The sequence below is a fragment of the Balaenoptera ricei genome, chromosome 1 (assembly GCF_028023285.1).
Source record: "Balaenoptera ricei isolate mBalRic1 chromosome 1, mBalRic1.hap2, whole genome shotgun sequence".
Classification (NCBI taxonomy): Eukaryota; Metazoa; Chordata; class Mammalia; order Artiodactyla; family Balaenopteridae; genus Balaenoptera; species Balaenoptera ricei.
Window position 1 is genome coordinate 29,270,107 of NC_082639.1, and position 27,646 is coordinate 29,297,752.

General features: G+C 47.9%; 2 protein-coding genes and 1 non-coding gene across 7 annotated transcripts; 2 read left to right on the forward strand and 1 right to left on the reverse strand.

The window, feature by feature from the left end:
* The first annotated feature begins 335 nt into the window (after positions 1-335).
* SH3D21 (SH3 domain containing 21) lies at positions 336-21,666 on the forward strand. 5 transcript variants are annotated; one of them, XM_059896958.1, is made up of 18 exons: positions 336-522; positions 870-937; positions 1,115-1,272; positions 1,373-1,436; positions 1,689-1,807; positions 2,057-2,147; positions 2,324-2,379; positions 2,480-2,525; positions 2,673-2,773; positions 2,892-2,978; positions 3,144-3,186; positions 18,895-18,963; positions 19,714-19,807; positions 19,902-19,954; positions 20,074-20,168; positions 20,318-21,240; positions 21,332-21,395; positions 21,485-21,666. In XM_059896958.1, the coding sequence occupies exons 1-18, from the start codon at positions 341-343 to the stop codon at positions 21,548-21,550; spliced, it is 2,379 nt and encodes a 792-aa protein (XP_059752941.1). In that variant the 5' UTR covers positions 336-340; the 3' UTR covers positions 21,551-21,666. The 5 variants fall into 5 exon arrangements, with proteins under 5 accessions (XP_059752941.1, XP_059752949.1, XP_059752960.1 ...); XM_059896966.1 differs by having other exon boundaries at positions 1,376-1,436; XM_059896977.1 differs by lacking the exon at positions 18,895-18,963 and having other exon boundaries at positions 337-522.
* TRNAE-CUC (transfer RNA glutamic acid (anticodon CUC)) lies at positions 9,891-9,963 on the forward strand. Its single transcript has one exon. It is a non-coding gene; the product is annotated as a tRNA-Glu (tRNA).
* An 807-nt stretch (positions 21,667-22,473) lies between the features above and the next one.
* EVA1B (eva-1 homolog B) lies at positions 22,474-24,148 on the reverse strand. Its single transcript, XM_059897006.1, has 3 exons — positions 23,964-24,148; positions 23,458-23,555; positions 22,474-23,175 (listed from the first exon to the last, which is right to left on the reverse strand). Exons 2-3 carry the CDS (start codon positions 23,522-23,524, stop codon positions 22,736-22,738), a joined length of 507 nt encoding a protein of 168 aa, XP_059752989.1. The 5' UTR covers positions 23,525-23,555; positions 23,964-24,148; the 3' UTR covers positions 22,474-22,735.
* Between the last annotated feature and the right edge of the window lie 3,498 nt (positions 24,149-27,646).

Here is a 27,646-nt window from a genome sequence, read left to right on the forward strand (position 1 = left end):
TTTTTTTTTTGAGGCTCACAGATTTTTTGAAAAATAATCTTTTCATAAAGCTACTTAAGTCACTCCAGCTGCTGTTCAGTGCAGCACAAAAATGGGCTCCATGCTGCAATGAAGAGTCTCCATTAACCCCGGGGTAGCAACAGATGAAGTGGTTGCAGGGCTCAGGCTTGGCTTTCTACGTTCGCCACTAAGCAGGAAGATGACCTGAAAATTAGCCTAGCCCACGTGGGACTGGCACTAACCTTCAGCCTTTGCCAGCGTTGGCCTTGGCTGCAGGAGAGCAGGAGCCTTGAAAGCTCCTGAAGTTCCCTTCCTGTCTTCCCCCTGGGAGAATCCGGGGATGTTTTCTGAAACCAGACGAGGCCCCCTTGGCCTGAAGAAAGGGTTTTTGTGCTCTTCCTCTTCCCTTGAAGGGGGTCCAGGGAGGAATATGCTTCCCAGGGAAAGCAGCAATAGCTTTGTGCGCACAGAGCAACCACCCCGTCTACCCAGGACCCGTCCGAGAGCGGTTGCTACCTGCTGGTATGTGCCTCTTCCCACCTCCCCTGCAGCTAAAAGCTTGTCAGCCCGGAGAGAGGGTAGGCCAGTAATGGTGGGTGGGAGCCTCAGGGCCAAGGCTGAGAAGGAGGGAAGGTGGCTAGACTGAAACTTAGGTGGCTAGGCAGACAAGATCATGTCGGGGAGCTGTGACCCCAGCACTGGCCAGAGATCCCGGAGTCCTCACTCCTGGTTTGGGGACCGAACCTGCCGAGCTGGGCCACCCCCTCTCCCATACCCACTCCTTGCACCTGGAGCCCGACCTATCGGCTCGTGTCTCCGCCTCCTTGGCTTCACAATCTCGCTGCTTGTCCCACCCTACCTGGACCCAGTTCTCGGCTGCGAACGCGACTGCACCATCCTTCTTGCTCGGCTCCGGAAGGCGCCCCGGAAGCCATGGGTATGTGCAGAGGGTTTGGGGTAGCTCTTCTATGCAACTGCGTGGAAATAGCGATAAAAGCCTATACCACCACCCCGCTCTCCCGCTGTCCACACGGGGCCTGGGACTCGCGCCATGGCCAGTCGGCCCTGAATGGGCTCTTCTGAGCCGCGTGCCCGCGCCATTCTCCGCCCGCAGAGGCGCTGGTCCTGGCCGGATACAGCGCGCAGAAAGAGGACGAGCTGAGCCTGGCGCCCGGGGACGTGGTCCGGCAGGTGTGCAAGGGGCCCGCACGGGGCTGGCTGCGTGGAGAGCTTGGGGGCCGTTGTGGCCTCTTCCCCGAGTGCCTGGTGCAGGTGAGGCCGGGCCGGAGGTCGGGCGGGGGGTGGGGTGGCGTGGCTCTCAGCGCGCGCCCTCGGGAGCTGAGAGCCCCCCTGCCCGTGCGCTCATTCGTAGCAGATCCCTGAGACTCTCCGCGGTTCGGGGGAGGCGCCGAGACCGCGCTGTGCGCGCCGCCGAGGTGAGAGCCAGGGCGGTGGGCGGGCGCGCGCAGCCCACCCCCGCCCCCCAGGTCGTCCCAGCTCGCCGAGACGGGCGCGGCTCTGGGCGGGACTGCGTGGCCTCTGGGCGGCCCGTGATTGGTTCTCGAGTACAATGCTCCGCCCTGGGGCGGGGCCTGGAAGTACCAAGGGGGCGCTCGCGGCCCGCCCGTCCCCCAGCTCAGCTGACTGGGGCCCGAGGCTCCAGCGGCCTCACTCTCGTCCGACCCCAGGTCACCCCGTCGAATCTCCAGGCCCCCAAAGATGGTGCAAAGTGAACTTCAGCTACAGCCCGGAGCAGGCGGACGAGCTGAAACTGCAAGCTGGGGAGATTGTGGAAGTGATAAAGGAGGTGAGGGGATGAGGTGATGAGAGGGTTTGGGGGGAGATGATGGAGTACGTCTCCGGATGAGGGGACATGGGTGCAGTGAGGGTGTGGGTGATGGGACTGATGAGGGGCACAGAAATGGGAAAGTGGGGGAGCAAGGGAGGAGAGGGGTCATCGGGCAGAATCGGGAGAGGGGGGTGAACCAGGGTTTAAGATGCCTAGGGAGCCCCTTGGGGCAGAACCAGATGCCCCTTCGTCCTCCCCCCTCCCCAGATTGAGGACGGCTGGTGGCTGGGGAAGAAGAACGGGCAGCTGGGAGCCTTCCCGTCCAACTTTGTGGAGTTGCTGGACAGTGGACCCCCAAGTGAGACCTGGACCCTGTGACCCCGTGAACCCCTGTGACCAGACTCTACAATCTTCAGTGACCCTCCCCAGTGGCCTGAGCCTGTGATCCACACATCTTGCCCCATCACCCCTTTGACCTCTCCCATGACCTAAACTGAATTAGCACCCGCCCCTAACCTCACTATCCCCCACCAGGCCTTGGTAACCCAGACATGCCTTCAATCAGCCTTGGTCCCCAGCGGCCTCCCAAGGTAAATTGGGTGGAGTGGGCAAAGAGGTGGTGAGTTCCTCTTGGCTGGGGGGGGGCGGGGGGTTGGGGGGCTCAGCTTGTTCCTCCCCCTGCCCCACTAGCTGAGCAGCATGAACTATGACAGCCCTCCAGACTACCTGCGGACAGGTGAGCACCCAGCCAAAGGGTCCTTCAAATCCTCCCCCTCAAGCCACTCTGACTTGGGGGGGGGGGACCCAGCTAGACTGATGGAAGAGGGAGCCGATGAATGGTTTGGGGAGGGGGTTTGGCTTCAGTGAACTGACCTCCCCTCAGTCTCCCACCCTGAGACCTACAGGGTCCTGTTTGACTACCATCCCGAGGCCCCAGACGAGTTGGCGCTGCGGAGGGGGGACGAGGTGAAAGTACTGAGGAAGGTGGGAAAGGCACAGGGCAGGGGAGGGCACAGGGACGGGGGTGTTGAGAAGGGTGGGCTTGGGGAAGGAAGGAGCGTGGGGATCTGGCTCACCACCCCGTGGCATCTTGCTCTCCCAGACCACAGAGGATAAGGGCTGGTGGGAAGGAGAGTCTCAAGGCAGAAGAGGACTTTTCCCAGATAACTTTGTGCTCCCACCACCCCCGGTGAGTACGAAGCCAGGCACTCAGGTGGCAAGGGGCAGGCTACTCTGGACAAAGTTGGGGGTTGTGGCTCTCATGGGACACAGCTGGAGGGCCACCCACAAATGAGGGTGGAACCTAGAAATGTGAGGGCTCCTCTTCAGATTCTGACACTTCTTTTCTGCATAGATCAAGAAGCTGGTCGCACGGAAAGTGGCATCCCGGGAATCAGGTGGGTGCCCGGGAAGCCTGGGATTGGGGGGTGATCTCTGGGAGACGATCCACCAGTCCAGTGGCTCATAAACACCCATAGTCTCCCAGTGGTCCAGTACACCCCCTTAGGAGGTACCTCCCCATGGGACTGGTAGGAATGTATGTGGTCAGTGTTAGGAATGTGTCACTTTGTGTGTGTTAGTATGTTCCTGTTCTTCTCTCCAGAGAATGTGGCTGTCATTCTCATGAACGAATGTGTTTAGGTTTGTTTCATTTTGTAAGGAAATGTATGGATCAGTGTATCTGGGTCTTTGAGACTGTGTGTTCATGTATCTATTAAGTGTGTCAGTGAATAGTTCTGTTTATGCATCACTGTATTCGTGGGATGTGTCTTTAATTTATGTTTTAATGTAATATTTCACATAATCAAAAAATATACATAATATATGTGTTTTAAAACTTAATAATGAGCACCCATGGTCTGTCACCCAAACCCGAGAACTAGAAATTGCTAGTGGTTTGTGTGCTCCTCTCTTTCCCTTCCGCTACTTCCCCAACATCAAAGGTAACCCTGACCACTACCCTGAATTTTGAATAATTCCCTTGAGTTTTTAAATGTACTCACTTTGGTATGTGCCTAAACAATGTATCAATTAATTTATTTTTGTTTGTTTTTGAGGTCTATAAAAATGGTATCATATGTTTATGGTCTTCTGGGACTTGCTGTTTCCAATCAACATTATGTTTCTAAGATTCATCCATGTTGTGTGTAGATGCAGTTCATTTCTTTTTATCTGCTGTATACTATTCCTTGTGGAACTGAATGCAATTTATGTATCTGGTCTATTCCTGATGTTGGACATTTTCGTTGTTTCTAGTTTTTATTTTTATTTTATTTTTTTATTCATTTATTGTTGTTTGCTAAAGCCAAGTAGAAAACGGCAATAGTAGATGTTTATATGTTTTAAACACAAACATTTGATAAGACACCAAGTGAAAAATGTACATTTATAAAACAGGAAACAGAAAATCTCCTTTATCTTTCCAATATAAACCAGTAGCCACTGCTGGCCCCAGGTCTGCCTCAAGCCTTCAGTCCCCTGGGAGCTGCTCTCTGGATATGGTGTGTGTTTTCAGGGACTTGCCCAGCCTCTGGCAGCAGGACTCCTGTTGCAGGAGCTGAGTAGTAAAGACAAGAGGGGCTAGGAGGGCTGTGATGAGGTTGCAGGGCTGGAACCAGAAGCAGCAGGGCTCTAGTATTTATTATTACAAATAGTGCTGCCATAAGCACTATCATGTGTCTGTCTTCTGGTGTGCAGGTATAATGTTTCTCTAGGATATAGTCCTAGGAGTGGCACTGCTAGAGTGTAGGGTATGTAAATGTTCAGCTTTTATGAGGTCAAGTCACATTGGTTTCCAAAGGGATTGTACACTTTTACCACTCCACCATCAGTGTATAAGAGATCATACTGATCCAAATTCTCTTCAACACTTGGTATTACCAGATTTCATTATTTTCGTGAATCTAACACAAAATAGCATCTCATTGTGGACTTCATTTGTATTTCCCTGGTTAGTAATAATTGTTGGAGTCCTTTATATATTCTGAATTATGTGTTATACATGTTATAGATACTTTCAGTTTGTGGCTTTTCTTTTTTTTAGTGAGGTTTTTGATGAACAGGAGTTCTAAATTAAAAAAAAAATTTTTGAAGTATAGTTGATTTACAATATTATATTAGTTTCAGGTGTACAACATAGTGATTCAAAATTTTTACAGCTTATACTCCATTTAAAGTTATTGCAAAATATTGGCTATATTCCCTGTGCTGTACAATAAATCCTTGTAGCTTATTTATTTATTTATATATCATTAAAAAAGATTAGATTCCACATATGAGTGATACCATATGATATTTGTCTTTCTCTGTTTGACTTACTTCATTTAGTGTGATAATCTCTAGGTCCACCCATGTTGCTGCAAATGGCATTATTTCGTTCTTTTTTATGGCTGAGTAATATTCCATTGTATATATGTACCACATCTTCTCTATCTGTTCCTCTGTCGATGGACATTTAGGTTGTCTCCGTGTCCTGGCTATTGTAAATAGTGCTGCAATGAACATTGGGGTGCAGGTATCTTTTCAAATTATGGTTTTCTCCAGATATATGCCCAGGAGTGGGATTGGTGGATTATATGGTAGTTCTATTTTTAGTTTTTTAAGGAACCTCCATACTGTCCTCCATAGCGGTTGTACCAATTTATATTCCCACCATGTAGCTTATTTGTTTGTTTATTTTTTTAAATTTATTTTTATGTGGGATCCCTGACCAGGGATTGAACCCAGGACCATGGCAGTGAAAGCACCAAGTCCTAACCACTGGACCACCAGGGAATTCCCATTAATTATTTTATACAGAGTAGTTTGTACCTTTTAATCCCTACCACTATCTTGCCCCTCTCCCCTTCCCTCTCCCCACAGGTAACCACTAGTTTGTTCTCTATGTCTATGAGTCTGTTTCTATTTTGTTATATTCATTTGTTTGTTTTGTTTTTTAGATTCTACATATAAGTGATAAGCACATATATGTGATAACATACAATATTTATCTAGGAGTTAATTTTAATGCAAACATATCAATCTTATCTTTAATAGTTAGCAGGTTTTTTCTTGTTTAAGTAATCCTTCCTGCCCCAAATTCAGAAAAACCATCCATTTATATTTTCTTTTAAACTTTTAAAGTGTTGCTTTTCATTTTTAAATGCTTTTATCTATGTAGCATTGATTTTAATGAGTGCTCTAATTATACATTTTTCCATATGGACAATCACTTGTTCTAGCACCATTTATTATTTCTGCATGTAGTTTTATTGTGTCATTTTAAAAATTAGATATCCTTTTTATTATTTATTACAGGACTATAAAAATGCACTGATTTTTGTATATTGATTTTATAGCCAGCCATGGTGCTGATAATTTCAGTATTTATCTGTAAATCCTTAATAGGTTTTCTATGAAGACAGTCATTTATTCTGTGAGTAATGACAGTTTGGCTCTCTCCTTTCCACATCTTATATCTTTTAATTTCATTTTCTTGTTTTACTCTAGTGGCTAGGATCGCAATACAATATTGAATAGAAATAGTGATGCTGAACATCATTACCATGTTCCTGATTTTAAATGGAATGCTTCAAACTTTTTCCCTTTAACAATGATGTTTGCTTAGATCTTTTGTAGGTATATTTTTGTCTGGTTAAGGAAGGTCTTTCTATTTCTTTTGCTTAGAATTTTTATCAAGAGTGGGTGTCGAATTTTCTAATTGTTTATATGAATCTTTTGAAATGATTATATGGGTTTTCTTCTTTAATCTGTCAATGTAATAAAGATATTTGGAGAATTTTCTAATATTAAGCCACCCTTGTATTCCTGGGATAAATTCAAATTGGTCATGGTTTATTATTTTTTCATATACTGTTGGGATACCTTCCCAGTTTTTTTTCTTTTCCTTCAGATTTTTGCACTTGTTTTTACTGTCCTCATCTGATTATCAGTATTATACTGGCCTCATGAATGAGTTAAGGAATATGTTTTTTTGTTTTTAAAATATCTTTTAGAGCTTACATAAGATGGGAATCATCTTTCCTTGAAAGCTGGTAAAACTTGCTTGTACATTCATCTGGTCCTGTTTTCTTCCATTATGGGAAGATTTTAAACTACTTCAATTTCTTTATAGTTATAAGCACATCTGGCTTCTGGCTAAAATTTTTTCTTTCTTCCTTCCTTCCTCCCTCCCTCCCTTCCTTCCTTCTCTCCCTCCCTCCCTCTCTCCCTCTCTCTCTCTCCCTCTCTCTCTCTCTTTCTCCCTTTTTTTTTTTAAGTGCATAGTGTTTTTAATATATATATATTTTTTAATTGGGGTATAGTTGTTTTACAATGTTGTGTTAGTTTCTACTGTACAATGAAGTGAACTAGAGTTCCCTGTGCTATACAGCAGGTTCTCATTAGTTATCTATTTTATACATATTAGTGTATATATGTTAATCCCAATCTCCCAATTCATCCCACGCCCTCCTTTCCCCCCTTGGTGTCCATACGTTTGTTCTCTACATCTTTGTCTCTTTCTCTGCCTTGCAAACTAGTTCATCTGTACCATTTTTCTAGATTCCACAAATATGCGTTAATATACGATATTTGTTTTTCTCTTTCTGACTTACTTCACTCTGTATGACAGTCTCTAGACTCATCCATGTCTCTACAGATGACCCAATTTCATTCCTTTTTACGGCTGAGTAATATTCCATTGTATATATGTACCACGTCTTTTTTATCCATTCGTCTGTCGATGGGCATATAGGTTGCTTCCATGACCTGGCTATTGTAAATAGTGCTGCAATGAACATTGCGGTGCATGTGTCTTTTTGAATTATGGTTTTCTCTGGGTATATGCCTAGTAGAGGGATTGCTGGGTCATATGGTAATTCTATTTTTAGTTTTTAAGGAACCTCCATACTGTTCTCCATAGTGGCTGTATCAATTTACATTCCCACCAACAGTGCAAGAGGGTTCCCTTTCTCCACACCCTCTCCAACATTTGTTGTTTGTAGACTTTCTGATGATGCCCATTCTAACTGGTGTGAGGTGATACCTCATTGTAGTTTTGATTTGCATTTCTCTAATGATTAGTAATATTGAGCAATCTTTTCATGTGCTTCTTGCCCATCTGTATGTCTTCTTTGGAGAAATGTCTATTTAGGTCTTCCACCCATTTGATTGGGTTGTTTTGATATTGAGCTGCATGAGCTGTTTGTATATTTTGGAGATTAATCCTTTGTTGATTCGTTTGCAAATATTTTCTCCCATTCTGAGGGTTGTCTTTTCGTCTTGTTTATGGTTTTCTTTGCTGTGCAAAAGCTTTTAAGTTTCATTAGGTCCCATTTGTTTATTTTTGTTTTTATGTCCATTACTCTAGTAGATGGGTCAAAAAAGATCTTGCTATGATTTATGTTCAAGAGTGTTCTTCCTATGTTTTCCTCTAAGAGTTTTATAGTGTCCAGTCTTACATTTAGGTCTGTAATCCATTTTGAGTTTATTTTTGGGTATGGTGTTAGGGAGTGTTCTAATTTCATTCTTTTACTGGTAGCTGTCCAGTTTTCCCTGTACCATTTCCCTTTCTTTTTCTTTCTTTCTTTCTCTTTCTTTCTTTCCCTTTCTTTCTTTCTTTCTTTCTTTCTTTCTTCCTTCCTTCCTTCCTTCCTTCCTTCCTTCCTTCCTTCTTTCCCTCCCTCCCTCCCTCTCTGCCTCTCTCTCTTTCTTTCCTTCCTTCCTTTCTTTCTTTCTTTTCTTTCTTTCTTCCTTCCTTCCTTTCTTCCTTCCTCCCTCCCTCCCTTTCTTCCTTCCTTCCTTCCTTCCTTTCTTTCTTTCTTTCTTTCTTTCCCTTCCTCCCTCCCTCCTTCTCTCTCTCTCTTTCTCTCTTTCTTTCTCTCTCTCTCCTTCCTTCCCCTCCTCCTTCCCTTCTTCCCTTCCTTCCTTCCTTCCTTCCTTCCTTCCTTCCTTCCTTCCTTTCTTCCTGCCTGCCTGCCTGCCTGCCTGCCTGCCTTCTCCTGGCTTAAAACAACACAAATATCTCACATTTTTGGAACCTGGAAATCCAAATTCTGGATGTTGGCATGGCCATGTTCTTTGTGAAGGTTCTAGGGGAAGAATATTTCTTTGCTTCTTCTTAGCTTCTGGCAATCTTTGGCTTGCAGTTGCATCACTCCATTCTCTGCCTCTGTATTTACAAGGTCTTCTGCCCTCTGTGTCTGTGTCCAAATTTCCCTCTTCTAATAAGGATACCTAACCCAGTCACTGGGTTAGGGTCCACCCTAATCCAGTATGAGCTCCTCTTAACTTGATTACATCTGCAAAGACCCCTTTACAACTGCTCTTTAAAGGGCTTCACCTTGGAATTCAGAGGGAGAGGAAACCTTACACCTCAGGAGACTGGCACAAACAGCATTCTGTCTCCTGGTCCCTGGGTAACCATGGCTGGCCAAAAATCTCACTAAAATTCTTCAATCAGTTTTAGTGAGTTATATTTTTTAATTATCTGTTTAATCGATGTTTTCTGACTATTTATATAAAGTTGTTCATAATATTCTCATAATGTTTTTTTTTAATTTATTTTATTTATTTATTTTTGGCTGCATTGGGTCTTTGTTGCTGTGTGCAGGCTTTCTCTAGTTGTGGCGAGCGGGGGCTACTCTTAATTGCTCTGCTCAGGCTTCTAATTGCAGTGGCTTCTCTTGTTGCAGAGCATGGGCTCTAGGTGCATAGGCTCAGTAGCTGTGGCACGTGGGCTCAGTAGTTGTGGCTTCCGGGCTCTAGAGCGCAAGCTCAGTAGTTGTGGTGCACGGGCTTAGTTGCTCCACAGCATTTGGGATCTTCCCGCACCAGGGCTCGAACGCTTGTCCCCTGCATTGGCAGGCGGATTCTTAACCACTGCGCCACCAGGGAAGTCCCCTCTTATAATCTTTTAAATTTCATCTGTATCTGCAGTTATAGTCCTTTTCATTTCTAATATTTATTTTTTCAACTGTTTTTTCTTGTTCAATCTCTTGTTACTATATGCTTGTTCAAAGTCTTGTTACTATATTCTTATTCAGTCTCTTGTTACTATATTCACATACTTTAAAAAAAAACTTCTCTATTGTACCTTTAAAAAAAACTGTGGTAAGGGATTTCCCTGGTGGTCCAGTGGTTAGGACTCTGTGCTCTCAATGCCAAGGGCCCAGGTTCGATCCCTGGCTGGGGAACTAAGATCCCGTAAGCTGCGGCACAGAAAAATTAAAAAAATTGTGGTAGGAAATATATAAGATTTACCATCCTAACCATTTTTAAGTGTACAATAGTGTTAACTATATGCACGTTATTTTGCAAAAGATCTCTAGAAAGTAACTTTGTTTTCTTTTAATTTTTGAATTTTATTTTATTTTTTTATACAGCAGGTTCTTATTAGTCATCAACTTTATACACATCAGTGTATACATGTCAATCCCAATCGCCCAATTCATCACACCACCATCCCCACCTCCCCGCAGCTTTCCCCTCTTGGTGTCCATACGTTTGTTCTCTACATCTGTGTCTCAACTTCTGCCCTGCAAACTGGTTCATCTGTACCATTTTTCTAGGTTCCACATATATGCGTTAATATGTGATATTTGTCTTTCTCTTTCTGACTTACTTCACTCTGTATGACAGTCTCTAGATCCATCCATGTCTTAACAAGTGACCCAATTTCGTACCTTTTTATGGCTGAGTAATATTCCATTGTATATATGTGCCACATCTTTATCCATTCATCTGTCGATGAGCATTTAGCTTGCTTCCATGATCTGGCTATTGTAAATAGTGCTGCAATGAACATTGGGGTGCATGTGTCTTTTTGAATTATGGTTTTCTCTGGGTATATGCCCAGTAGTGGGATTGCTGGATCATATGGTAATTCTATTTTTAGTTTTTTAAGGAACCTCCATACTGTTCTCCATAGTGGCTGTATCAATTTACATTCCCACCAACAGTGCAAGAGGGTTCCCTTTTCTCCACACCCTCTCCAGCATTTGTTGTTTGTAGATTTTCTGATGATGCCCATCCTAACCGGTGTGAGGTGATACCTCATTGTAGTTTTGATTTCCATTTCTCTAATAATTAATGATGTTGAGCAGCTTTTCATGTGCTTCTTGGCCATCTGTATGTCTTCTTTGGAGAAATGTCTATTTAGGTCTTCTGCCCATTTTTGGATTGGGTTGTTTGTTTCTTTCATATTGAGCTGCATGAGCTGTTTATATATTCTGGAGATTAATCCTTTGTCTGTTGATTTGTTTGCAAATATTTTCTCCAGTTCTGAGGGTTGTCTTTTCGTCTTGTTTTTCATTTCTTTTGCTGTGCAAAAGCTTTAAAGTTTCATTAGGTCCCATTTGTTTATTTTTGTTTTTATTTCCATTACTCTAGGAAGTGGATCAAAAAAGATCTTGCTGTGATTTATGTCAAAGAATGTTGTTCCTATGTTTTCCTCTAAGAGTTTTATAGTGTCCGGTCTTACGTTTAGGTCTCGAATCCATTTTGAGTTTATTTTTGTGTATGGTGTTAGGGAGTGTTCTAATTTCATTCTTTTACATGTAGCTGTCCAGTTTTCCCAGCACCACTTATTGAAGAGACTGTCTTTTCTCCATTGTATATCCTTGCCTCCTTTGTCATAGATTAGTTGACCATAGGTGCGTGGGTTTATCTCTGGGCTTTCTATCTTGTTCCATTGATCTATGTTTCTGTTTTTGTGCCAGTACCATATTGTCTTGATTACTGTGGCTTTGTAGTATAGTCTGAAGTCAGGGAGTCTGATTTCTCCAGCTCCGTTTTTTTCCCTCAAGACTGCTTTGGTTATTTGGGGTCCTTTGTGTCTCCATACAAATTTTAAGATTTTTTGTTCTAGTTCCGTAAAAAATGCCATTGGTCCTTTGATAGGGATTGCATTGAATCTGTAGATTGATTTGGGTAGTATAGTCATTTTCAAAATATTGATTCTTCCAATCCAAGAACATGGTATATCTCTCCATCTGTTGGTATCATCTTTAATTTCTCTCATCAGTGTCTTATAGTTTTCTGCATACAGGTCTTTTGTCTCCTTAGGTAGGTTTATTCCTAGGTATTTTATTCTTTTTGTTGAAATGGTAAATGGGAGTGTTTCCTTAATTTCTCTTTCAGATTTTTCATCATTAGTGTATAGGAATGCAAGAGATTTCTGTGCATTAATTTTGTATCCTGCAACTTTACCAAATTCATTGATTAGCTCTAGTAGTTTTCTGGTGGCATTTTTAGGATTCTCTATGTATAGTATCATGTCATCTGCAAACAGTGACAGTTTTACTTCTTCTTTTCCAATTTGTATTCCTTTTATTTCTTTTTCTTCTCTGATTGCCGTGGCTAGGACTTCCAAAACTATGTTGAATAATAGTGGTGAGAGTGGACATCCTTGTCTTGTTCCTGGTCTTAGAGCAAATGCTTTCAGTTTTTCACCATTGAGAATGATGTTTGCTGTGGGTTTGTCATACATGGCCTTTATTATGTTGAGGTAGGTTCCCTCTATGCCCATTTTCTGCAGAGTTTTTATCATAAATGGGTGTTGAATTTTGTCAAAAGCTTTTTCTACATCTATTGAGATGATCATATGATTTTATTCTTCAATTTTGTTAATATGGCATATCACATTGATTGATTTGCATATATTGAAGAATCCTTGCATCCCTGGGATAAATCCCACTTGATCATGGTGTATGATCCTTTTAATGTGTTGTTGGATTCTGTTTGCTAGTATTTTGTTGAGGATTTTTGCATCTATATTCATCAGTGATATTGGTCTGTAATTTTCTTTTTTTGTAGTATCTTTGTCTGGTTTTGGTATCTGGGTGATGGTGGCCTCATAGAAAGAGTTTGGGAGTGTTCCTTCCTCTGCAATTTTTTGGAAGAGTTTGAGAAGGATGGGTGTTAGCTCTTCTCTAAATGTTTGATAGAATTCGCCTGTGAAGCCATCTAGTCCTGGACTTTTGTTTGTTGGAAGATTTTTAACCACAGTTTCAATTTCATTACTTGTGATTGGTCTGTTCATGTTTTCTACTTCTTCCTGGTTCAGTCTTGGAAGGTTATACATTTCTAAGAATTTGTCCATTTCTTCCAGGTTGTCCATTTTATTTGCATAGAGTTGCTTGTAGTAGTCTCTTAGGATGCTTTGTATTTCTGTGGTGTCTGTTGTAACTTCTCCTTTTTCATTTCTAATTTTATTGATTTGAGTCCTCTCCTTCTTTTTCTTGATGAGTCTGGCTAATGGTTTATCAACTTTGTTTATCTTCTCGAAGAACCAGCTTTTAGTTTTATTGATCTTTGCTATTGTTTTCTTTGTTTCTGTTTCATTTATTTCTGCTCTGATCTTTATGATTTCTTTCCTTCTTCTAACTTTGGGTTTTGTTTGTTCTTCTTTCTCTAGTTCCTTTAGGTGTAAGGTTAGATTGTTTATTTGAGATTTTTCTTGTTTCTTGAGGTAGGCTTGTATAGCTATAAACTTCCCTCTTAGAACTGCTTTTGCTGCATCCCATAGGTTTTGGATAGTCGTGTTTTCATTGTCATTTGTCTCTAGGTACTTTTTGATTTCCTCTTTGATTTCTTCAGTGATCTCTTGGTTATTTAGTAATGTATTGTTTAGCCTCCATGTGTTTGTGTTTTTTACGTTTTTTCCCCTGTAGTTCATTTCTAATCTCATAGCGTTGTGGTCAGAAAAGATGCTTGATATGATTTCAGTTTTCTTAAATTTACTGAGGTTTGATTTGTGGCCCAAGATGTGATCTATCCTGGAGAATGTTCCATGTGCACTTGAGAAGAAAGTGTAATCTGCTGGTTTTGGATGGAATGTCCTATAAATATCAATTAAATCTGTCTGGTCTATTGTGTCATTTAATGCTTCTGTTTCCTTATTTATTTTCCTTTTGGATGATCTGTCCATTGGTGTAAGTGAGGTGTTAAAGTCCCCCACTATTACTGTGTACTGTCGATTTCCTGTTTTATAGGTGTTGGCAGTTGCCTTATGTATTGAGGTGCTCCTATGTTGGGTGCATATATATTTATAATTGTTATATCTTCTTCTTGGATTGATCCCTTGATCATTATGTAGTGTCGTTCCTTGTCTCTTGTAACATTCTTTACTTTAAAGTCTATTTTATCTGATATGAGTATTGCTACTCCAGCTTTCTTCTGATTTCCATTTATCTTTTTCCATCCCCTCACTTTCAGTCTGTATGTGTCCCTAGGTCTGAAGTGGGTCTCTTGTAGACAGCATATAGATGGGTCTTGTTTTTGTATCCATTCAGCAAGCCTGTGTCTTTTGGTTGGAGCATTTAATCCATTCACGTTTAAGGTAATTATTGATATGTATGTTCCTATGACCATTTTCTTAATTGTTTTGGGTTTGTTTTTGTAGGTCATTTTCTTCTCTTGTGTTTCCCACTTAGAGAAGTTCCTTTAGCATTTGTTGTAGAGCTGGTTTGGTGGTGCTGAATTCTCTTAGCTTTTGCTTGTCTGTAAATCTTTTGATTTCTCCGTCGAATCTGAATGAGATCCTTGCCGGGTAGAGTAATCTTGGTTGCAGGTTCTTCCCTTTCATCACTTTAAGTATATCATGCCACTCCCTTCTGGCTTGTAGAGTTTCTGCTGAGAAATCAGCTGTTAACCTTATGGGAGTTCCCTTGTATGTTATTTGTCGTTTTTCCCTTGCTGCTTTCAATAATTTTTCTTTGTCTTTAATTTTTGCCAATTTGATTACTATGTGTCTCGGCATGTATCTCCTTGGGTTTCTCCTGTATGGGACTCACTGGGCTTCCTGGACTTGGGTGGCTATTTCCTTTCCCATGTTAGGGAAGTTTTTGACTATAATCTCTTCAGATATTTTCTCTGGTCCTTTCTCTCTCTCTTCTCCTTCTGGGACCCCTATAATGCAAATGTTGTTGTGTTCAATGTTGTCCCAGAGGTGTCTGAGGCTGTCTTCATTTCTTTTCATCCTTTTTTCTTTAGTCTGTTCTGCAGCAGTGAATTCCACCATTCTGTCTTCCAGGTCACTTATCCGTTCTTCTGCCTCAGTTATTCTGCTATTGATTCCTTCTAGTGTAGTTTTCATTTCAGTTATTGTGTTGTTCATCTCTGTTTGTTTGTTCTTTAATTCTTCTAGGTCTTTGTTAAACATTTCTTGCATCTTCTCGATCTTTGCCTCCATTCTTTTTCCGAGGTCCTGGATCATCTTCACTATCATTATTCTGAATTCTTTTTCTGGAAGGTTGCCTATCTCCACTTCATTTAGTTGTTTTTCTAGGGTTTTATCTTGTTCCTTCATCTGGTACATAGCCCTCTGCCTTTTCATCTTGTCTATCTTTCTGTGAATGTGGTTTTTGTTCCACAGGCTGCAGGATTGTAGTTCTTGCTTCTGCTGTCTGCCCTCTCACCTTTGTTTTTTAACTCTAGTTTGTCAGTCTTTTTCTTTGGTGATAAATTGATGAGTTTAGACTATATTAATCATATTATTTTACAACATTTTTAAATGTTTATTTTCTCCTTTTTTTCTTATCTCACTTTTTTCATTAATTTAGAATTAGTACACTTTATTGTTATTATTTTAGTGGTTGCTCTTGAAATTTACCATGTATATTTAACTTTACAAGTCTGAATTCAAAGTCTTAACCTTTCTCCTGAACAAAATCTCCAACTATTATTTTTGAATTATTTCTCCTTTCAATTCTGTCAGTGTTTGCTTTATATATTTTGAGGCTTTGTTGTTAGGCACATGTACATTTGTCATTGTTATCTCTTCCTGATGTACTTACCTGTTTATCATTATAACCTCTCCCTCTTTTTCTTTAGTAATTTTTCTCATCTTGAAGTTTGTCTGATATTAATATATGGTTACTATTATAGTTACTATTTATGTGATATATCTTCCTCCAATCTTTTACTGTCAACCTATTTGTGTCTTTGAATCTGTTGTCCACAGTATATAGCTGGATCTTGCTTTTTTAATTCAGTCTGACAATCTCTGCCTTTTATTGGGGTGTTTAGGTTAAGAGTTAGCAAATTATGGTCTGTGGGCCAAATCTGGCCTGCCACCTTTTTTGGGGAACGGGGGTTAACAGCTTTATTGAGATATATTCACATACCATACAATTCACTCATTTAAATGTACAATTCGGTGGTGTTTAGTAGAGTCATAGTTGTGCAACACCACCACAATCAATTTTAGAATGTTTTTGTCACTCACTGTACTCTTTAGCCATTACCCCACCAGTCTCCCCATTCTCCCCTCCTCATCCCAAGACAACCACTAATCTACTTTGTCTTGATAGATCTGCCTACATTTCATATACGTGATATCATACAATATATGGTCTTCTTAATGGGCTTCTTTCACATCGAATAATGTTTTCAAGGTTTATCCATTTTGTAGTATGTGTTGTACTTCATTCCTTTTTATTGCCCAGTAATATTCTATTGTATCACTTTTTTCCATTCATTTGTTGATGGATATTTGGGTTGTTTCTACTTTTTGGCTATGAACTTTATTAGTGTACAAGATTTTATGTGGACGTGTTTGCATTTCTCTTGGGTATATACTTATGAAAGGAATTGCTAGGTGATATGATAACTCTGGTTTAACTTTGGGAAGAACTGGCAGACTGTTTTCCAAAGTGTTTGCACCATTTTATATTCCCGCCAACAGTGTATGAGGGTTCCAGTTTCTCCACATTCACACCAGTACTTGTTATTATCTGTCTTTTGATTGTAACCATCCTAGTGAGTATGAAGTGCTATCTCATTGTGGTTTTGCTTTGCATTTCTTTGACAGCTAATGATGTTGAAAAAATCTATCTGAGTCCTTTGCCCATTTTTTAATTGGGTTGACTTTTTACTGTTGAGTTGTCGGAGTTCTTTATATTTTCTAGATAATAGGCCCTTATCATACATATGATTTGCAAATATTTTCCCCTGTTCTTTGTGTTGTCTTTTCACTTTCTTGATGGTGTCCTTTGTGCTCAAAAGTTTAAAATTTTGATGAAGTCCCACTGACCTATTTTTTCTTTGGTTGCTTGTGCTTTTGGTGTCATATCAATGAAACCAATGCCAAATCCAAGATTGCACCCCATATTGATTGCGTTCTCTTCAACCATGGCAGTAAAGCTGCTCATCCTCCACCTATCCCACCCTGCAGAATGTCCACATGGACCAAGGCAGTAGGGGGTGGGGGAGGGATGGGAGCAGGCAAGAACACCATCAAGCACAAGTGCTTCTCCAATTATTTTATGTCTTTGGTCAGTATCCAAGCACTGAAATGGTTGTTTTGCCATTTTTATCCAGCTTTATAGTTGCTGTGTGGAGAGAGTATTTAACCACCACCTACCTCACTCAGCCATAGTCAGACCCTGCTTCTATTACCTCTTCCTTTGAACACTGCTTTCAAATTTTCACTCGTCTCATTCTACTTCTAGTTTACTAATTCTCTCTCTAGATTTTATCTAGGTTTTTTTTTTTTTTAAAATCTATCTATTTATTTATTTATTTTTGGCTGAGTTGGGTCTTCGTTGCTGCGCGCGGGCTTTTCTCTAGTTGCGGCGAGCGGGGGCTACTCTGGCGAGCGGGGGCTACTCTTCGTTGTGGTGAGTGGGCTTCTCATTGTGGTGGCTTCTCTTGTTGCGGGCACGGGCTCTAGGCGCGTGGGCTTCAGTAGTTGTGGCGCGCGGGCTCAGTAGTTGTGGCTCACAGGCTCTAGAGCGCAGGCTCAGTAGTTGTGGCACACGGGCTTAGTTGCTCTGCGGCATGTGGGATCTTCCCTGACCGGGGCTTGAACCCGTGTCCCCTGCACTGGCAGGCAGATTCTTAACCACTGCGCCACCAGGAAAGTCCCTTTATCTAGGTTTAATCTGCTGTTTAACCTACACGTTGCATTTTATTTCATATATGCTATTTATCATCTCTAGTAGTACAGAATTCTTTTTTTTTTTTTTTTCTTCCCTGCAAAATCTTCCTGGACCTAACAGGACCTAATGGTCCTTTTGTTGCATGCTCATCCTTTATTTCTTCAAATATACTATATGTAGCTATGCTGTGTTCTTTTCCTGACACTTCCAGTATCTGCTGTGTGTAGCGTCTGCTGACTCCTGCTCTCAGTGGCCTGCCCTCTCGTGTGTTTTAGGATCTTTGTGTATGATCTCAGTGTGTGGGAGTTCTGTACACCTCTGTAGGGGAAAACTTTTTCCAGCGAGGACTTGCTTTTACTTCTGCCAGTAGCCAGAGGGCACCAACCACCGGAGACCACTTCAGCCCTGCAGAAGAAAGTGGTGCAAGACTCTCGCTGCTGTCTGGCTACCGAGCTCTGGGCCTGTGACGAGCCAAAGGAGCAGAACATGGGGCACCTGCTCCTCATCACTGGCCCCAGGCTCTGTAGCCACAAAGTCGTGCTGCCCTCTCACTTCCTTTCTGGCCCCAGTTCCTACCTTTTTTGTGGACTTCTCCTACCTCTTTTATGTCCAACAGTGCCTTAAAATTGTATTCTAAGCAGAATGTAATTGCTCTCTAGTGGGAGGGCTCCACAGAGCACCTAATCAGCCACACTACAAGAAGCAGGCCTCATAGTTAACATTTACTGAGCTTTGACTATATGGCAGACACTAAGCACCTCACATGGATTAAGTCACTCAAACCTCACAACAACCCTACAGGATGTGTGTTCTTGTTTTCCATGTTTTATGGATGAGGACATGGGGGCACAGAAAGGTTAAATTACCAACCAAGTTCTCACACAACTGGCGAGTAATAGAGCAGGAATTCCAAGTCTGCTGTCTGGCTCTAGGATCCATGCTCTCGCCCACTGCGAGCCACAGTCAGGGGATTTTGTTTGTATCTGTGTGTGATATTGTGTGTGTAAGTCAATTTCAGCATGTGTGCATGTGCCAGAGTAGCTGTTCCTGTGTCCGTGGATATGAATGTCACTTGTGTGACTGCCTTCAGATGCTCACTCTGATGTCACCTTCTCAGTGTGGCCTTCTCAGGACCATCTCATTTAAAATCATACACTCCCCTGCTTATTCTTCCTCTGTACTACTAATAAATCTCTAACACACTACATGGTTTACTCCTTTTGTTTATGTCTGCTTCCCCAATAGAACATGAGCTCATTCTGGCTGCTGTGGGGAGAGCACACCCTAGGCAGGGTGGGTGCAGCCCAAGCCCAGGTTAGTGAAGACGGTGTGACTCAATCTAGAGTGCTTAGTGGTGGAGGTGAGGATGAGTGGCTGGATTCAGGATGTGTTTAGAGCAGACAGGACTTACTGATGGTTTGCATGTGCAGCATATGGAAATAAAGGCATCAAGGAGGACTCCTCACTTTGTCGTCTGAGTGAGTGGGCAAGATGGGGAGCAGTGGGAAAGGGGAAGATTCTGAGGGCAAGGAGGTTGGGAAGCAAGAGTTTAGTTCTGGCTATGGTAAGTGTGTGATGCTAAGTTAAGTGGAAATATTGAGAGAGCTGTCGGGTATGAGTCTGGAGTTCAGGGAAGAGGAAGGGGCTAGAGATGAAAATTTAGGAGTTGTTGGCTTATTGATGATAATAAAACCCATAAGGCTGGGTGAGATCTCTTAGGGAGTAGATGTGATAGAGAAGACAGAGAAGGGAGTGCGGACTGGAAGGGGGAAGGATGTTGCCTTGGTCCAGGAAGGAGAAGAGTCTGAACCAGCCATGGGCACTAAGCCGAGTACAAGTCTTTGAAAAGCATGGATTAAAAACTGGCAGGATTTGGAGCCATCTCCCCACGAAGCCTTCCCTGACAGCTCTTTGGGGGTGCTCCCATGGTCAGTGTCCCCAGAGCTCCCAGGAGGCAGAGTCAAATATGATTCATCTCCTGTCACTAGTCCCCTGTGCACAGCACAGTGACTTTTAGATGAATGGATGAGTGAACAAATGCCCCACTCCCCTCTCCCCTCCCAGCTCCTATTAAGGAACCCAAAAAGATGATGCCCAGAACAGCCCTCCCTACGGTCAAGAAGCTGGTGACAGCCCCGACTGGGCCAAGCAAAGCCAAGTAAGGAGCAGGGTGGCAGAGGGGGAAAGAGGAAGGTACAGAAGAAATGCTGCTCCCTGCCCCCATCCCCGGTTCTGATGGGGACATGTTTCAGGCCATCTTGGACACCCAGCGGAGACAGTCAGAAGCGCCCTTCCCGAAACTCCAGTAAGTGTCGATGCCTCCCTGCAGTGGGGTGAGGCCTGGGGTGGTTGTGCTGAGGGACAGAGATGGGGAGAGGCTTGGGGTCCAAGTAGGCCCGGGCCCCTGAGGGTCTGCTCTCACAGGCTCCAGCAGCAGTTTCCTCGGTGGGTGTCCAGGCCAGAGTGGCAGAAAGCGAGCCAAAACCCAGCCTTCACAGCAACGCTCTGCAGCCAGTCGGGTGAGAGGCCCAAGACTGGGGAGAGTGGGGATCCTGGGCAGAGTCTGGTTCTCAGGGGTGTGGTGTGAAGGATCCCAGGCCAAGGGGAACCAGACTCAAACTGTCAAGGTACCCAGCCCTCGGCTGAGACCTCACCCCCATCACCACAGGGCGAAGAGCGGAGCAGCCTTACAAAGGCCCCTCGTGTGAATAAAACCCCAACTCTGGACAAGACCCCCAGCCTAGAGAAGACCCCATCTCCAGATAAGGCCCCCAGTCCAGAGAAGACCCCGTCTCTGGATAAGGCCGGCAGCCCAGAGAAGACCTCATCTCTGGACAATGCCCGCAGCCCAGAGAAGACCTTGTCTCCAGATAAGGCCCCCACTCCAGAGGAATCCCTAACTCCAGATAAGGTCCCTATCCTAGAGGAGACCCCAACTCTGGAGGACAAAGCCCCCAGACCAGACAGGGTCTTTTCTGTGCATGAGGCACCGGTCCCAGAAGTCCCACCTGGTCCAAAGATGGCCCCTCCTGGGGACGAGGCCCACACCCTAGGAAAGGTCTTGACCACCAAACAGGTGCTCTCTGAAGAGGCCTCCACCCGAGACAACACTCAGTTCCATCACTTCTCTCCGGAGGAAGCCCTGCTAAACGCCAGGTCTCTTGAGGCCAGTGAGGCTCAGTCCCAAGAGGAGGTTCACATGCCAGGGGAGCACCCCCTCTGCATGGCGAAACGTCCCCTGGATAAGAGGGACAGCTCCCCTCTCCAGTCCGAGCCCAAGTCCAAGTCAGGGTCCATGCCTGCCCTTGAGAAGGCCGACCCCCAGGAAGAGGCTACCACTCTCCTGGAGGAGGCACCAGCGAAGGATGAGGCCACCCCCAAAGAGGAGGTGCCCCCCGAAGAGGTATCCCCTGCTCAGAAGAATCCACATCCTATCATGCTGACTCCAGAGCCCCAAATGACTCCCACCCTCCACTCCTTGGTCCCGCAAAATCTCACAGATAGCAAAAGTGACAGAGACGACATGGTGAGGATAAAGGACGAGGTGGAGGCTTTAAGGAGGTCGCTGGAGCTGATGGGGGTGCAGCTGGAGTAAGTGGGTAGGGGTGCGGGGCGGGGAGGAGAGGGGTGCGGACTCTAGGCCTGCCCGGCCCACCCCTTCCCCTCGGTCTCGCGTCCGCAGAAAGAAGCTAACTGACATCTGGGAGGAGCTGAAGAGCGAGAGGGAGAAGCGCACGTTGCTGGAGGTGGGTGGGGTGCGGGTCCCAGGCGGGGCGGGGGTGTGTGGGGGTGGGCGGCTGGCACTCCCCTGACGCCCTCTCTCCACTCGGTTCAGATGACGCGGAGGACCCAGGAGTCCCGGAACCTGGGCTCCATCCACGCGCAGACGCAGACGCACTGAGGGGTGGGCCCGGGAGGGACTACGGCGGGACCTGGAGCGAAGTCGGGCTCCGGCCACCCACGTCCTTGCACACGATTTCGGGAAACGCAAGAAAGTAAACTCTGCCATGTACGCGCGCCACGCCTCCCTGGTCGGTGCAGGGCGGGGTCTGCGCGGCGGGGCGGGGCTGGCGTTCTGCGCTCCCGGCCCTCCGCTTTCCTGGCAGTGGCTCCCGGGCACATCTGGCCAACATGTGGCTTCCATTACCGTTCCCAAGGCCTGCGCACGGCTATTTTTATCCACCGGATGGCGAGGGGGGAGGGTGTCTCCTTCGGACGCTAGTCCCCGCGCTGGAGAAATGGCCGGCAGGAGGGGCCCAGGAGGGGTCGGGCCTCTGCCCGGGGGCCGGATTCCAGAATCCAGCTGTGCGCCAGGGGAGGGGCCGGGCGGGCCGGCTCTCCAGCCCGGACCCCTCCCAGTTGCCTCCACTGTCCGCTGTGAGGGACTCACGGGAACGCAGTGACACAAGAACTCCACAGCCCAGCTCAGGCACCCCTGGTTACATTGGGGCTAATAGCGCCTTAGCGTCAAGGTTAGGGTTCCGAGGCCTTGTGTGCGCGCGCGCGTGTGTGTGATTGCAGTGATGCATAAACTTAGGGCATTTGTAGGGACAGGGGCAACGTGTACCCGGGCGTTTACCGGTAAGGAATGCATTTGAAAGGAATGCGGTTGATTTTTGTGTGTGCGTCTGTGGTGAGGCGGTGGAGTGTGGGTGCAGGAGTGTGTGTTTTTGCCATGTGTGAATTGAACGCAAGCATGTGTGCTGAGGCGTCGGGTGGGTGGAAGGAGGTGGTCAGCCTGGTAAAGGGGTCTCAGCCCTGGGGCCCCCTGCATGGCAAGAGCTTGGGAGTCATTAGGGGGAAGGATAACAGAGGGAGACTGAGTCACTGAGAATGCAGCTTTCATTGGTCACGTCACCTCTTAACCGTCCCCCAGAGACGGGATGGGGACCCTGCGTCCTGCCCTACCCCCAGGGCCTTCTGGCTGGACGGGGGAAGGGTGTCTCCCAGGGGACGGGAATCCAGGCCCAACAGCACCAGGGGAGCCGTGGGGGCGGGGCCTCCATAGCACCGTGGGCAGGGGCAGTCCAAAGGTCCTGGGGCAGCTCGAAGCCCCTGTGCATATCCAGTACGCTCTGGGGGCCGGTCAGTAATAGTGCATGCGGCCCAGGGTGCCCGTGCCTGTGGGGCTGGGCCCCAGCGTGCCGGTGCCCAGCAGGTCTGGCTGTCCAGTGCGCCAGATCTCCCGCAGGATCCGTTCCCGCTCCTCTAGCCGCTGCGCCCGCTCCAGCTCCTCCGCCGAAGTGAAGACGTTGACGCTCAGGGGCCCGTCGGGCTCCGCGGACACCTCGGGGCCCGGCAGCGTGTCGTCGGGGCCCAGCCGAGTCACCGTGTCCTCCTCGTCGTCGTCGTCGTCGTCGTCATCGTCGGCCTCCAGGGTGCTGCTGCGGGGGTCCCGGCGCGGAGTGGGGCCTCGGGGCCGCGGGCGGGGTGCGCAGGAGATGCTGATGACCAGGAGGCACAGGGTGAGCAGCAGGCCAAAGCAGACACCCAGCACGAAGTAGAGGCCGAAGCTCTCGGGGTTAGCTGGGGGTCAGAGGGCAGAAGTCACGGAGGGGGCCTGGCACGTGGGAGTCATCCCATCTCTAAAAGACTCCAGGTTCTAAGTTTGGGGGGCAAGGACAGTACCCTCTATTTGAGGGACCTTAGGTAGCCGCCATCGGGCAGTCGGGGGAGTGGGGGGCGGTTTGGGAGTAAGTGACTGGCTAAGGGGGGTTACAGTGGCAGGGGCCGGGAGGAGGGGAGGGAAGGGGTGGAGTGGGGCCTGAGGAGGCAGGGAGGGGTCCAGGTCCGGGGGTCTGCCCTCACCGCGGATGTGTGCGTAGGCCGCCAGGCTGTTGCTGAGCAACTCCATGTCCCTTCGGGGGGCATCCATGCTTCTCTGGGGGCGCAGCTCCCCTGTCAGCCTGCGAGGTCAGCAAGGTCAGACCCTTCTTCCCCTCTGGAGCCGACCCTGACCCCGCTTTCTCCTCGGGGCAGCTCTGCTCCCTGGAAGGGCAGCCCCAGCCAGGCTCCACCCTGGAGAGAGCGGCTTCCTAACTTCGTTGCCGACCTGGGCCCTGGCTGGGGGGCCCTTCCCCTGGGCGCGGACGCCCCAACACCTGAGGGTCGGGGGAGTGAGCCGCAGGAGGCTCCGTCCCCTGGTGGGTTCCCCAAACGAGGCCCGCTTTCGCCGTCCGGGAATCGGGATGAAGGAGAGAGACGTGGGCGCCTTCCTTACTCCCTGGGCGGGCTCCGGGCAGGGAAGCCGCCTCCCTCTCCCATCCCGCCCGCCCCGCGGGGACCCCCGGGCCCGGAGGCCCGGGCTCACTCACCGTCAGCGCCCCGCTTCCCCGCTGCCCGGCCCCGGCGCGTCCGGCGGCCGCAGACACCCGGGGCCCGGCCGCTCCCGCCCCGTCCGGTCCCGGTCACCTGCCCGCCCGGCTCGGATCCCAGGCCGCGGCAGCGCGGGCCGGACAAGGGCCGATGGACCAGCCGGCGGAAAGTTTCCTCCGAGGAAAGAGGAGGGACGGGGCGGGGCGGGGCGGGGGAGGCGGGGAGGAAAAGGGCCGGGAGAGGAAGGGGAGAGGAGGGCTGCAGGGAGGAGGGGTGGGGTGGGGCCGAGGCCTGAGGGGCCGTCTGCTCCCCGGCAGGAAACCGCTGGGGAGGCCGGTTGCAGGAACCCGCCCCCAGGCTGCTAATAACAACAATAATAATGAGGATGGAGTTCTCAGTAGGTGCCAGGCAGTGTTAAATCCTTTACAATATTTTTTCATTGAATCCTAACAACCCTATAACGTGGAGGCAATTATCCCCACTTGACAGATGAGTCAACTGAGTCACAGAAGGATTGAATAACTTAACCCAGACGGTCAGGATTTGAATCCACTGTTCTCTGACCCTGAGCTCTTAACCCCTTCCCTAAACCTTGCTCTTCCTCCCAGGAGGCCCCTTCACCCCGGGAAGACTGCCCCTTTCCCTAGCTCAGATACCAACCCCCCCCCCCCCCCAGACCCTCAGCCACAATCCAGGGCCAGAGCTCTCGTCCCCTCCTCCCAGGGCCCAGGCAGTGAGTGTGGCCAGCTGGCCCAGCTCTGGTCACTCAGGGTTAATGAATGTTGGACTCTGGCTTCAAGCCAGGCCCAGGCCAGCCTTGCAGAACCGAGCCCGGGGCCTCCGCTGGCCCCTGTGCTCTTCTGCAGCGGGGCAGAGGTGTGTTTGGCTCTGGGCTAAACCTGCTGGTGCACGTGCACGCATTTCCACGCAGGCTCAGGGCTTGTGCCTGCAGTGTGTGTGTGATCAGCATGCGGCCGGGTCTTCTTCCTGCCCAGACTCCCAGGCCCCCGCTTTTGGGCCCCCCTTCCTGTGCTGGGATGGGGTGAGGGGGAGGCCTTCTTGGCAGGAGCCTTAGAGAGGAGGAGGGAAGGAAGGGGGAGAGGAAATTGCAGACATAGCTGAAGGCACAGCCTGAGGCCTGTGGGCCAGTGACCCCCTTCTCTGTCCAGGCTGGAGACCCCCACTCCCAGTCCTGAGACTGGGTTCAAGCAGAGGGCAGATCTGGTTAGGGAAACGACTAGGATGACTCCCACAGGGAGGGGAAGGGACTCTTGATGTCTCTGTGACTGTTTAGTCTGTTTTGTGAGCATGTGTGGAGGTATTTCTGCCCATATTCGTATATTTGTGTGTCTGTTTTCGTGTTGTATCTGCTTGAGCATTTTTGTGGGGTGGGTATGTCTGTGTATAAATCCATTCAGCCACTAGTCAACAAATGCTAACTGGTCTGCTTAGCACTTCCTGGTAATGGGGTTCAGCAGTAAACAGAACAGACACAAATCTTTGCCCTCTTGGAACTGACGCTAAGGCGGAGAGACAGTACGTGAAGAAGATGGTCTTGGGTGCTCCTAAGTGCTCAGAGGGCGATGGAGTGGGGAAGGGTGATGAAGAACAGCTGGGGCAGCCCTCACAGGTGACACGGGGCAGAGACTTGAATCCAGAAGAGCGGGCAGCTGTGCCAGGATCTGGAGGAGAGTGTCAGGGCAGGAAAGAGGCCGAGGGCCCTGAGGTAGGAGCGTCTGTGGGCACCTCTCTCCCAGGGGCAGCGAGGCACGGGGACGGGTGGTGGGGTGATTGTGAAGGGGCCGGTGGGCCTGCGGAGGAGCTTGGATGTTATCGCAAGTGTGGTGGGAGCCCCTGGAGAGTTTCCATCAGGAGAGTGTCATGCTCCCCTGTCAGCCTGCGAGGTCAGCAAGGTCAGACCCTTCTCCCCCTCTGGAGCCGACCCTGACCCCGCTTTCTCCTCGGGGCAGCTCTGCTCCCTGGAAGGGCAGCCCAAGCCAGGCTCCACCCTGGAGAGAGCGGCTTCCTAACTTTGTTGCCAACCTGGGCCCTGGCTGGGGGGCCCTTCCCCTGGGCGCGGACGCCCCAGCACCTGAGGGTCGGGGGAGTGAGCCGCAGGAGGCTCCGTCCCCTGGTGGGTTCCCCAAACGAGGCCCATTCCGTGATGCACTTCGGAGAGGTCCCCCTGGGGGCTCAGGGTAGGATGGGGCCGCAGGGGAAGAATGGAAGCCGGGAGAACAGTGAGCAGGCTGGCAGCCATCCAGGCCAGCAGTGGCCGAGGGCTTGGACCAGGATGGCCAGTGGAGGAGGTGAGCCAGGCTGAGGTTCTGAAGGGAGTGGCAGCAGGACTCCCTGGATTGCATGAGGATGTGAGGGAAGCAGGAATGTAGGACAGCTGCTTGGTATTGGCCTGAGCACCTGAGGCAAGCTCAGCTGGGGAGCAGGATTTAGGGATCCAAGTTTCATTTCAGGTGGTTAGATTTGAGAGGTCCATAAGTATCTGGGTGGAGCTGTCAGACACGCAGGCGCAGTCCGGAGGAGTCTGGCCTTGGGAGTGTGTTTGCGAGTCCTCAACACAAGGTGGATTGAACAACCGGGGAGTGGCTGAGGTCACCCAGGGGACGGGAGAGAAGAGAGTTCTGGATGCTGCACTGCAGGTCTCCTGCAGGAGGCGTCAGCCGGGAGAGACCGGGGAGTTGGGAGGAAGACCTGGCCAGGACTGCAAGGGGAAGCTGAGGCTGGAATCTGACCACTGGCTGTGGGTTTCCATGGGTTGCACTGACATGTTGGATGCCTGCCCGTCCGCGTGGATATCAGTGTGTGCTGCGGCCGTGCGTGTATGACTGACCCTGAGTGTGAGGATGCCGTGCGTCGGTTTGTATGGCACATACCTGTGTCTCCGTGTGGGTCCACGTGCACGCCTCTCTGAGTAGGGGCTCTAAGATATTGGATGTGTTTGTGTTAAGCTGTTTCCGCACATCTGTGCTATGCAGATCTCTGGGTATCGCTACCTATGGACAAGGGTGTGTCTGTGTTTGGGTTGGCGTGTGACTCGTGTGTTTGGAGTGGGTCAGGTGTGACTCAACCCTGGTGAAGCAGATGGCTATGTTGGAGCAGGGTGGGGCTTGAGATGGTTGCTGGTCCCTCAGAGAGAGCTACCCAGAGGGCTGCCTTCTCCAGGGGGATGCACGTGGCCAAGCCAGGCCAGGTGGGAGAAGTGGCAGCCTTGCCCTGGAGGGTTCAAAGAAGCTGGGGGCTGCTCCTCGAGGCCCTGGGAGAGGGCCCAAAGCCTTTGGTCCATGTGGGCCATCCCCCCTCACACCCCCATCCCCTTGCCCTCCTGGCCACCTGCCTATCTGCTTTTCTGTCTGCCTCTGCCTGCCCACCAGCCTGTCTGTAGGTCTGCCCAGCCACCTGCTTTCTGGTCATGCTGGCTGGGATCTCTCGGCATATATGTCACCTGCCTGCCTGGCTTGCATCCCACATGTCCACCTGCTGATTTCCTCCTTGTCTGTCGGCCTGTGGCTGACCTGCTGCCTGCCCACCTGCCCATTTGTTGGCTGCCTTTCTGTCTTCCTGTCTGCCTGTGAGACTAAAGATTTGTCACCTTGGGAGGTGCAGAGTGTTCCTAAGATGACATACAGGAAAGACAGGTATTAATGGGTGGTCGGAAGGCTGAGAG